General features: G+C 40.3%; 1 protein-coding gene across 10 annotated transcripts in view; it reads left to right on the top strand.

Moving 5' to 3' along the window:
• Positions 1-12615, top strand: part of atrnl1b (attractin-like 1b) — a 617494-nt gene that overhangs the window by 35581 nt on the left and 569298 nt on the right. For all 10 annotated transcript variants that reach the window (XR_011345361.1, XR_011345362.1, XR_011345364.1 and 7 more), the window contains exons 4-5: positions 1296-1424; positions 9206-9411. Coding sequence is in view for 6 of the 10 variants with exons in the window: in XM_069900005.1 (XP_069756106.1) it covers positions 1296-1424; positions 9206-9411 (335 nt within the window). In the remaining 4 variants the exon portion in view is untranslated. The remainder of the gene's footprint in view (positions 1-1295; positions 1425-9205; positions 9412-12615) is intronic.

Consider the following 12615-nt stretch of genomic DNA (forward strand, 5'->3'; position numbering starts at 1 on the left):
GCCTTTGGAAGACTACACAAAAGAGTCTGGAAAAACAACCAACTGAAAAACCTCAAAGATTAGAGTATACAGAGCCGTTGTCATACCCACACTCCTGTTCGGCTCCGAATCATGGGTCCTCTACCGGCATCACCTACGGCTCCTAGAACACTTCCACCAGCGTTGTCTCCGCTCCATCCTCAACATTCATTGGAGCGACTTCATCTCCAACGTCGAAGTACTCGAGATGGCAGAGGCCGACAGCATCGAATCCACGCTGCTGAAGATCCAACTGCGCTGGGTAGGTCACGTCTCCAGAATGGAGGGCTATCGCCTTCCCAAGATCGTGTTCTAAGGCGAGCTCTCCACTGGCCACCGAGACAGAGGTGCACCAAAGAAGAGGTACAAGGAATGCTAAAGAAATCTCTTGATGCCTGCCACATTGACCCCCTCCAGTGGGCTGATACGCCTCAAACCGTGCATCTTGGCGCCTCACAGTTCGGCAGGCAGCAACCTCCTTTGAAGAAGACCGCAGAGCCCACCTCACTGACAAAAGGCAAAGGAGGAAAAACCCAACCCCAACCCACCAATTTTCCCCTGCAACCGCTGCAACCGTGTCTGCCTGTTCCGCATCGGACTTGTCAGCCACAAACGAGCCTGCAGCTGACGTGGACATTACCCCTCCATAAATCTTCGTCTGCGAAGCCAAGCCAAAGAAAGAAGAAAGAAAGAATATGGTTCATTTGAACGATTTTTTTTCCTTTCATTGGCTTCCCTACTTCATCTACCTAAGTTTTCATTATTTCAATATCAATAAGCAGAATCTTTTTAAAAATGTAGACATATAGCGCAGGAACAGACTTTTTTTGGCCCATAAATCTGTGCTGCCCAAATTCCCCATTTAATCTACAACCCCTGTAAGTTTTGAAGTGCAGACATGGATAGAATGAACAAACTCCATGCAGACAGCGCCAGATTTAGTACCCCAGGTTGCTGGCATTGTGCTATCCGCTATGCCAATTGCGTTGAAAGAGCAGAGAGCGTTAATACACAATGGGTGGAAAAACTGTGAATGGATCTTAATTTGTATGTTTTTGATTGTTATTTCATGCTTAATGAACTGTTTGAGTTCCTGAATTAAAATTGAAATCACCTTAATTACCCTTCCACAGATTGACTCTAATCTTGAACAAGATGAATGAATAGTTCAGCATCAAGTGTTTTTAATGCCATAATAGGTTTTGTTTTCTGATCTATATTTGAGAGCATTTATCTCATGCAGATATTAATATATGACTTTTTCTTGCTTTCCTTAGTGGCCTAATAGTTCCAGAGTTGCGTGGAAACGAGACCGTACCTGAAGTAGTAACCACATCTGGCTTTGCATTGCTGCACTTTTTTAGTGACGCTGCTTATAATTTAACTGGATTCAATATTTTTTATTCGTAAGTACAATTAATGTCCAGCATTTATATTTGAGCAGAAAATTAAAATACCGGTGCTTAACCTTTTATTCAGTGGATGACATAACACCCTAGGCAACGTTAATTTCCCATAATAAATTCTCCATTTTCAGAGGAAGACCCCCCCCTCCTCCGTTTTCCCCACCGCCCTGGGCGCCCTCTCTTACCTTCGGTAGAAAGGTGACTCTCGGCACCCAGTGGGAGAGAAGCAGGTAGCAGCTGGCTCAATGGGGGAGCAATGGCCGTCTTCCTTGCCCATCGTCTCCCGCACAGCTGGAACTGCTCTGGTGCTGGGAGAGCAGCTCCAGCTGTGTGGAGGGAATTGTGGGTAACGGAGACAGCGCTGCTGCCGCATTGAGAGTTAGATGGGGGGGGTGGGGGCGGCGGACGGAGCTGAGCTGCTGGTTTGTGCCCAAGGGTCAGACTGACGAGCTGGTGGAGTGCCTGAAAGCTGTCAGTGTTTGGCTCCTCCGCCCTGATGGCCTGCCCCTCTTTCAGCTGTGCGCCTTGTGTCCAGCCTTTTGCCCCGCTTGGCCACTGGCTCCGAGCAGCTGACACTGGCCACCTTTTTGGCTGAGCTCCTGGGCCAGCCCGTCGCCTCCGACTGCCAACTGACCAATGCACTGGTTAAGAGCCTCCTGTTCAGCGCTCTTTGAACCTCCGCTCAGCCCAGTCAGCAGCACTCCCCCCCCCCCCCCCCCCCCACTGATAGGCCTATGACGCAAAATAGTCTGGGGGGGGGAATCAACGGATGGATGGCTGGGGGAGGGTGACAGAGGGATGGACGGGTGAAAGATGGCCGGGGGTTGACGGACAGGTGGGAGGATAGGGGAACTGATGTCCAGGGGTGGGGTACAACGGATAACTGGGGATGGGTTATGGAGGGATGGCGGGTGTTAGAAGTGAGGCATTTGCTTAAAGAGGCCAAAATCAAAATGATTCCGAAATCTGGAAGATTCCGAACAATGGTAGATGTCCAGTCCCAACAATCCTGGATAAAAGGTTAGGCACCTGTATAGGTATATGCCATTTAACATCCATTTGGGCATTGTCTGACTGCATAGATGTCCATGGTCCCATAATTATTCAATTACAGCTAGCAAGTCTGCAGCAGTTTAGAAAAAGTGTTCGCAGGCTATGGAAATTGTATACTGTAAACCCAAACTGATCCCACTGCTCCGCTCTCTCCCCACAGCGTCATATCAGTCCCTCCACTGATCTCACTGCCCCACTCTCTCCCTACAGCTCTGTGTCAGTCCCCAGACCCCACTCTCTCCCCACAGCCTCGCGTCAGTCCCCACACTGATCCCATTGCCTCGCTTCTCTCCCCACAGCCCTGTGTCTGTCCCACACTGATTCCACTGTCCTGGTCTCTTCCCACAGCCCTGTGTCAGTCGACACATTGATCCCATTGCTCACTCTCTCCCCAGAGCCCCATAATGGTCCTCATACTGATCTCTACTTACAAATAAAAAGTTTACATGTACACTGCAGTATCCTATATAGCTTTGCTGAGTATATAATATGGTCTTTGCACATTGCTTAACACCAATTTCACAGAATGTATTGCGGACATTAAGCGGTGCATGCCTGGATAGAAAGTCAATGGGGCAAATTTGGAAGCAAAAGATTAAGGATTTAACTTGGTGTACTTTGGAAACAACATTGAAAAGTGTGAATACAGCACTGCAGGCCATCTATTTAAACAGCCTCAGAATAAGGTTAATGGTCGAGTAGCACAGCTGGAAGTTGGCAGGTATGATACTGTGACCATGACTGAAAGTTTGTGGCTGAAAGATCACAGTTGGCAACTAAATATCTGTGGATACACAATGTATCAGAGGAACCAGAAGGTAGGTAGAGGGGGGGTGGGGGTTTCTGCCTGTTAATAATGAAATAAAATCTTTGGAGAGAGGAAACATTGGATCAGAAGATCTTGAATCCCTGTGGGTAGAATTAAGAAATTGTAAGAGTAAAAAGACTCCAAACTAACCAGCAAGAGACGTGTAAACTACAGAGGAAGATAGAGAAGGCAATGTTACAATATTTCAGAATATTGGTTGATTGGGAAAATCAGGTTGGTGCTGGATCCCCAGAGAAGGAATTTATCGAATGTCTTTATGGATGGCTTGTGGCTGACCTGACTTTGGCAGTGGCAATTCTGGGATGGGTATTATGTCATGAACTAGAGTTTATTTGGGAGCTGAAGGTAAGGAAACCCTGAAGAGGCAAGTGATAATATGATAGAATTTGCCCTCAGTTTGAGAGGGAGAAACTAAAATCATGTGTCAATATACCAGTGGAATTAAGGGGACTACAAAGGTATAAGAGAGGAATTGGCCAAAGTTGATTAGAAAAGCACACTAGCAGAGGAGTAGCAGTGAGCAATGGCTGGAGTTTGCGTGAGGGATAAGGAAATTCCAGGACAGGTATATTCCAAAAGAGAAATGTTTAAATAGAAAAATTGCAGAACTATGGCTGACAAGAGAAGTCAAAGCCAAAGTAAAAGCAAAAGAGAAAGCAAACGAGGAAGCAAAGAATAGTGGAAAGAGACAGGACTGGAAGATTTAAAAAAACTTACAGAAAGGAACTAAGAAGGTAGTTAGGAAGGAAAAGATAAACTTTGAAAGGAAGTTAGCAAATAATATCAAAAAGGCCACCAAAAGCTTTTCTAAGTATATTAAGAGTGAAAAAGAGGCAAACCTTGAAAGTCAGGTAAACTGTTGATGTCTCCCACAATGAAGCACTCATTCGTTTCCTCTGCCATCTCCTCTCCCATTACAATTTCTCCAGCGTAATTTTCTATCAATCCAATGCCCAATTTTTTGAGGAAATCACAAACAGGCTAGACAAAGGAGATGTCGTGGATGTTGTCTATTGTATTTTCAAAATATCTTTGAGAAGGTGAGGGTGCTTAACAAAATGATGTCCGTGAAATTGCAGGAAAGATGCCAGGATGGTAGAACATTGGCTGATTTGCTTAACAAAATGAGATCCATGAAATTGCAGGAAAGATACCAGGATGGCAGAACATTGGCAGGAAACAGGGAGTTGGAATATTCTGGTTGGCTACTATTACTAGTGGTGTAACACAAAGATTGGTGTGGGGCTGCTTCTCTTTACATTGTATATTAATGATTAGGATTGCAGAATATGTGGCTAAGTTTGCAGATGATACAAAGACAGATCAAGGGGAAGGTCGTGATGAGAAAACAGAAAGACCGAAGGAACAGATTTTAAGAAGGGGCAAAGAAGTGTCAAGTGAAATACAATGTTGGAAGGTATATGGTCATGCACTTCGATAAAAGAGCAGATTATTATTTGGATGGGGAGAAAATTCAAAATTTGGACATACAAAGGGACTTGGGAGTTCTCATGCTGGCTACCCTAAAAGTTAACCTCCAAGTTGAGCTGGTGGTCAAAGGATAAAATCTAACAGTAGGGATGTGATGTTTAGGCATTATAAGGCACTGGTGAGGACTCGAATGGCATATGGGATATGATTTTGTGCTCTATATTTAAGACAGGATGTGCTGGCATCAGAAGATTCAGAGAAGATTCACAAGAATGATCTCTGGAATGAAGGGATTAGCATTTGAAGAATGTTTGACAGCTCTTGGACTGTACTCTTTGGAGTTGAAAAGAATGAGGAGGGACCTTAGAGAAGCATTTCGAACATTGGAAGGCCTGGATGCAGTAGATGTGGCAAAGTTGTTTCCCATGGTAAGGGAGACTAGGACAAGGAGGCACAATTTCAGGATTGAAGGGCACCCTTTTAAAACAGAAATATGGAGGAATTTCTTTAGCCAGAGAGTGGTGAACCTCTGGAATTAGTTTCCATCCCCAGCTGTGGAGGTCAAGTCATTGGGCATCTCAATAGTCAGGATATCAAAGATTATGCAGAGAAATGAGAGGAGTGGGGTTGAATGGGAGAATGGATCAGCTCATGATGGAATGGTGGAGAGGACTCGTTGGGCCAAATGTCTTATTCTGCTCCTACATATGGCAACATCTATGTGAATCCTCTCTTCACCATCTCTAGTTTAATCACATCCTTTCTATAACCTGGCAACTAGATCTGCACACATACTCTTAAGTGCCAGTTCAACAACATCTTGTACAACTGTAAGACAATGTCCCAACTTCTGTACTTGAAAAAAGCAAGTGTGCCATTAGCCGCCTTCACCACCCTGTGTAACCATGATGCCATTTTTTGAGGAACTGTGCACTTAGCATCTCAAAAGTTTCAGACCTACAACATTCCTCGAGGTCCTGCCATTCACTCTGCAGTGATGAGATGACTTTCTCCCAATAGTGCTGAGTGAGACAAATGCTAAGGCTCTCAAACTAAATACTCATCCATCTCTGAAGATTTGGTTATAAATATACAATTACTTAGTGAACTGGAGCTCTTTTGTTCTGAAGTTCAATACATTTTGCTTAGTATAATGGTGGGATTCTCTGAGGATTGAAGAAATGTTGGCAGTATCTTTTTATTCCATCATTGCCAATCAAATTCTTGTCTGGTATTTGGCTATGTGTCAGTCATGCAGTAGTGCATGGTGTAAATCCTAATTGAATCTGAATTGAACTTATTTGAACCATGTTTGTGAATACTGTGGATCATGCAAATTAGTTTGCTGGGCGGTTGTGAACTTGAATGAGGCTGATCTTTGGCTGATTCAGGGTGATTCTGGATATTTAAATAGTAAAATTTTTAGCAAAATTTAAGAAAAAGTCTCATGTGTTGTTGGCACTTGCAACAGTGAAAATGTTAAAGTTTGATCCCAATACTCATTTTAAAAAAAAAACTAAAAACAAATTTTGACCAAAGATAAATTTTTAGACATGGGGTTGTAGTTAGTGCAACACCTTTACAGCATCAACGATTGGGACCAGGGTTCAAATCCTGTGCTGTCTGTAAGGAGTTGGTACATTCTCCCCGTGTCTGCGTGGGTTTTTGCTGTGGGCTCTGGTTTCCTCCTACCATTCAAAACATATATGTAGGTTAATTGAGTGTAAATTGGGCATGGATTTGTGGGCCAAAATGGTCTGTTACCATGCTGTATGTCTAAATTTAAAAAGAATTAAAATAATGGTATTATTTTCAAGCATCCTGATGCTTTAAATCCCAAGACATTGAGAAAATGGTTATATGGAAAGAGAACCACTAGGGGTCAATGAGAGGACTTTCATAATGACCATGTTGAACTTCAGCAAAGGTAAATGCTTTAAAAAACCCAGGAAAACCTTGAGTGGGAATCACATTTTATGATACATAACAACCTTTACGTGCATATTTTTTGGAGAAACAATGCAAAGAAGTTAACTTTGAAGCAAAAATCTCGTCCAGATTGTGGGTAAATTTAATGTTATAAGGGGCATTTGCTTAATTCCATTAATTAATTTAATTAATATTCCCCCTCTGATTGTGCTTTTCCTTTTCTTAATTCAAATCCTTATTAATGGCCCATCCCTTCGCGAGCTTGTTAATGAGATGTCAAGTATGTGCATCCGCGTGAGAAATTGGATTGAAAACTTTGGTTTTTCATGCCACAACATGCATTAGCTTGGGAGTGAGGCTGATAACTACAATACACATGCAGCTCACCCTAGTTACTAAATTTGATTAACTTTTGGAAAGATTGGATACCGAATAACATATTTATTCAATTTAAAACTTTGATTTGACTATTGTCAGATGAGTTATCACAGGCTTGAACCCATTCCAGAAGACACCACAAAATCTACCTTCTATTTCATTGCAGCAGTGAGGTGATGATAATTACAGATTATCTGGTCATCAGTATGCAATTTCTCTTTCAGTACTTTTGAAATATCTTGAAGCTTCCCACAATGGCATGGTCTTTTTTTGGTGGCAATAGAGAGATAACTATTGGCTTGAATAGCAGGGATAATCCTTAGTTTGCTACAGTGCCTTTTAAAGCAAAGCTGAGAGCAGATGGTGGACCTAACTTTAATGCCTCATCTGCAAATGGACATCTCTTATTAGTATTGTACTCCTTTTGAAGGGATTTTTGTATGGAGAATTTGGTTTCAAACTTCAACCGCACCTTTCTGACCCAGGTCAGAAGCTGCTCGATGGGCCATGATGTTTGACCATTAATAGTTTTCCGTTCTCACAAACCACACAATTCACTGCATATGGAATGACAACTCCATGGGGCACTTTAAACAACTTTTGGTTTGAAAGTGCTGCTGTGATGAAATCCAAATTCAAATACTGAGAATTCACAATATTTATTTTTAATAAAATGCAATGCAGTAAAAATCTAGGGGAGAGGTTGCCAGGTCCCTCGAATGAACTTTATGAATTAAATTAAATTCCTTGATAATGAAATCTTGCAACCATCTTTTGAGATTAGTTTGTATGGTCTAAAACCAGTCACCGTCTGAACAACTTCAGTTTGAAGCTGTTGCTTATGTGTTGCAACACACTATTTTAGATTAAAATATGGGCAGAAAATACAATAGCAGCACATGTGAAACTCAAATTTTGAGAAGTTGTTTCACTATTAGCATCCATGAATACAGATCTATTATTCTTAAGTATCTTGTAATTTGAGCTCTCGAATGCTTGACCTTGATTTCTCAAGTACAATATTTCCTTTTGTGTCTAGAATATGATTTAATGGCTGTTATTGAAAGGAATTATTGTAAAATATAAAGTTCCTGCAATAACATCATTTTCATTTTATTGTGGATCCTAATAATTTTCAATTGCATTAAATCTTCCATTCATCCATTTCACCCTTTGCTTTTATCTCCATATAAGAACCAGTGATAGAGGACTTTGACAGGATGGACATTATGTGTGCCTGGATGTGCTGAATCCAATGATTGTGACAAATCTGTCCATTGCTAGAGGCTATGCTGAAGAATGGATTTGCTGGAATAAAGTTTAAAAAAAGCCTGACATTTAAATCGAGAATGTGCTCACAGATCCTGAACTAGGTTAAACCTGGTGAGGAGTGTGTGAGCCAATGTGTTTGAATGGAGACTTTATCAGCACAGAGAAGAAAGATGAGATTAAACTATTGACTTATTGCCAATCATAAAATATATTTGGGTGTTCTTTGTGTGGCTGGAAGGGATATGGGGAGAAAGCTGGAAGAGGATACTGTACACCATGATCATGTTGAACAGGGCAGGCTTGAAAATATGAATGGCCTACCTCTGCTCTTATTTTCTTCTCTTTTGAATGATCTTAATCTTAAAATGCAGAGAGAGCTAGCAGAGTTGTCCCTCCATCTCCAAGCCAGTTGAGGCAAGGGAGCAAGTTCAGGCAATACACTACGTTTCCTATTATCCGAAAACCACTTAAGTGAAAATCTCAGTTATCTGGAATTTTTTGTGTGTGTATATATGTATATACCGTATGTATTTTGTAAGCAGAAATCAAGTTCTTTGGTGAGAATTAAACATTATTTCTTGCTTGAAAAACTTTCCATTATCTGCTGATACAAGTAATCTGTTGATGGTACTAGGCTGCTTAAAGCCATTTCTCAGTTATCCAAAAAAATCTGGATAACCGATACAGGTCTGTTCGCAAGTAGTTTTGATAATTGAAAACCTACTGTATACTGAATCCAGTAAAATCTGATTCAAAATATTTTTGCGGTCTTTTTCATAACTGCCATTAAATTATAATGACTAATTATTTTGTTGTCCACCTTGTTAATGCTATTGTAAAAAAAAAAAATTAGATGCTTTTAAATCTTTATTTCTCTTTTTTTTTGAAGGATTAATTCCTGTCCAAACAATTGCTCAGGCCATGGAAAATGTGTTACTGGAAGTACTAGTGGTAGGGCATTCTGTGAATGTGATAAATATTGGAAAGGGGAAGCCTGCAACATTCCATATTGCAAAGACAACTGTGGGAGCCCAGATCATGGCTACTGTGACTTAACTGGAGAAAAACTCTGTGTTTGCAATGATAGCTGGCAAGGTGAGTTATTTGATTTTATCAATGTGAAATATTTGATCACGGGAACTGTGATTGACTTATTCTAAATGGTGATGTCTTTAGTCCTTGCACAATTTACTTTGCAACCCTTCGATTTGCTTAAAGAAATTCATCGTGACTTTTGTTGTTCACTTTGGTTCTTGTTACTGTTTCACTTGCAATAATGTTCTCACTCATGGTTTCAGCAAGTTGTCATGCTAGATATTTGGGTTCTGGATCTACCTTTGATTTCTGCAACATTGATTATGTAATTTTGGGAGACTTTATCTCTGAACATGTCACTAAAATTTTGTACTGTTAATATCATGAAGTTTGTCGTTTAAGCATTTTGAAAATAATACAGTGGCTGCATAAATTTTGCAAATGCATTTTTCCCTCTCAACTAAAATGCAACACACAGATGCAGATCACTTCATTATTGCTAACCGTCGTAAAAATGACAATATGATGCACAGAGTTGTCGAATCGGTACCAGAGGGCATAGGTTTAAGGTGAGGGAGGAGAGATTTAACATGAACCTGAGGGATGACTATGAAATGGGCTGCTGGATGAGATGGTTGAGACAGGTACTATTGCAATATTGAGAAAAATTGGACAGATTAAACTCATCCTATTCATTTATCTGTCCAATTTTGGGCAGATTCAGACTAATTTCAGTTTGGTGGGGTTAATTACCAGTAATGTGGGTGAGAAATTTTGGTCGATTATGGGCAAGTTGGGCCGAAAAGTCTGTTTCGATGCTGAATGAATCTATGGCTTTGTAATATGACCAATTTGTTGCACCTACCTGAGCAGATAATGAGATACTGGCCTGCTGGAATCTATCATACAAGAACCATTTTGATTATCCTGTTTTTCTGTAATTCTAATTCTGGAATCTGATTGCCAGGCTATGTACTTCTAATTTATTTATCTCAGTTTCATCAGGGAGATGAGCTAATTATAATTAATGAGATGAATTGAGGCTTATGGGGAAAAAGCAGGTAGGTGGAGCTGAGTCCATGACCGGATTTAATGGGAGCAGATTTTAAGGGCCATGCCCTTTTCCCTCTACACTCACTATTCCAATGCCATCTTCCAGTTTGTGGATGACATAGGCTTGCTATCAAATAATGATGAGATTGAATACAGAAAGGAGATTGAGAGCCTTTTTAAAATTAAAAAAAAAAATTAGACATATAGTAACAGGCCATTTTGGGCCACGAGTTCAGGTTACCAAATTTACACCCAATTAACCTACACCCATGGTACATTTTGATTGGTGGGAGGAAACTGGAGCCCCTGGGGAAAACCCAGATAGACATGGCGAGAACATACAAACTACTTACAGGCAGTGGGGGACTTGAACCTCAGTCCCAATCACTGGGGCTGTAAAGGTGTGCACTATTTGCTAAGCATTTCCCCATGACCTGGTCTGTGTCAACCTTATTGATGGAATAGTCAAAAAAGCACACCAATACCTCTACTTTCTTAGAAAATTAAGGAAATTCAACTTGTCCCTCAACTTATACAGGTGCACCATACTTTCTAGTTGCAACTCTGAACTGCTTTACATTGACTGTAAAATTTAGCATTGCAAAAGGTGCAGAGTATAGTTGAGAGTGTCATGCAAATTTCTCTTCTCTCCATGGATTTCATCTATATCTCCCACTGCCAAGATAATGCAGCCAACATCACACCTTGGACACAGTCACTGGGGAGAAGGTTTGAATGTGAAATTGCACACCAAGAAGCTTCTGAATGAATCCCACAACAATGCTTTCCTGTTGGCCTCGCTTTGTATGAATTAGTCTTTTTTTTTCATTGTAACTCTGTACTCTGAAATTGTTTGAGTTGGCTGACTACAGAAGAACCATTCTCACTATACCAGGTATAATGTGACAAATAAATAGAGCACACTGAGAAATTGATTCCTTTTTCTTCCTTCTGATTTATCCGTTAAATGTTCACACTTGGAAAATTATATGTCTAATTTATTTTAATTTGTTTTTTTTTCTTAACTGTGAGAGTGAAAAGTACCTTTAATTATCTTGTCCTTAATAACTCTGGACAAGAACTTTTTTCAAAAAGTTTGCTACCTGGTTAAAAAAATTGGGGATTATTATAGACAACTTCAAGCTGAACACAAAGATACTTTCAGATTTGCTTGATCACATAGGAAGTTTGAGAAACCTTAAATTAACTTTTATTTCATTTAGTTTGTTGAATCACATAATGATGCTGACACATAGTGCTAATTCAACTGACCTAAAAATGTTTTGTCACGGCTTGTACTCAGCATCTGATGCCTCTTGTGTCAGTGTCCAACAATAGTCGACCAGCATTAATAGATTCCAGTTCCCCTGATACCGCTTTTCTGTGGTCGCAATGTCCTCATGAAATCTTTCACCATGTTCGTCACTGACTGCACCAAGATCAGCAGGGAAGAAGTAAAAGTGCAAATGCAAAAAATGAATTTTCAATGACACATTGCACTTCATAGTTTTGTATGCTTGAAGTTGACTTAAAATATGACAGGTTATCTCAAAAATAGGTTATATCTTAAAAAAACATTACATGATGGGAAAATTTTAAGGTAATTATCGTGTTCAGTAGCACAAAATCTGTAAAGTACCCCAAGAGTGTTCAGGAAGGAAAATCTTTGTTGTCCAGTGTAATGAGTCAGTACTTTTTTTTAACTGTCAAGGCTACGTGCACCATCGTGTGGACATTGGTATCTATAGCAGCCTGTCTCTTACATAAAAACTGGCTTTTTGTTTCATCAAGATGTTATTAATCTTGGTACTTTGACCAACTACACAAATATTTTCTGACAATTAATCTAAGTAATTGGATTGAATTTTTTAAATAAAATCATCACTGATTAGTTTTCTTTTTGACTTGATTATATTTTTGTTAAGATAACAAAGGCACAATGTTAATCTGAGGCTGCATTTGCAATGGCTGGCTCAATGATCCTTGCAATAAAAGAGAAATGGTTAATTTGAAAGCAAATAAACAGCAGATGTTCAAAACACGCTGCATGTCATGATGCATCTGTAATGAGAGAAAGGGAATGTGTCGGGTTGATCTTTCACTAGAACTGGGAAAATTCAGAGAAAACATTTTAAGGTGCACCGAAAGAGAAAAGGATAGTTGGGGGGGTGGGGGGGGGGGGAGAGGAAGGGGAGGTGAAAGTCAGGAACG

The sequence above is a fragment of the Narcine bancroftii genome, chromosome 10 (genome assembly GCF_036971445.1).
Source record: "Narcine bancroftii isolate sNarBan1 chromosome 10, sNarBan1.hap1, whole genome shotgun sequence".
Lineage (NCBI taxonomy): Eukaryota > Metazoa > Chordata > Chondrichthyes > Torpediniformes > Narcinidae > Narcine > Narcine bancroftii.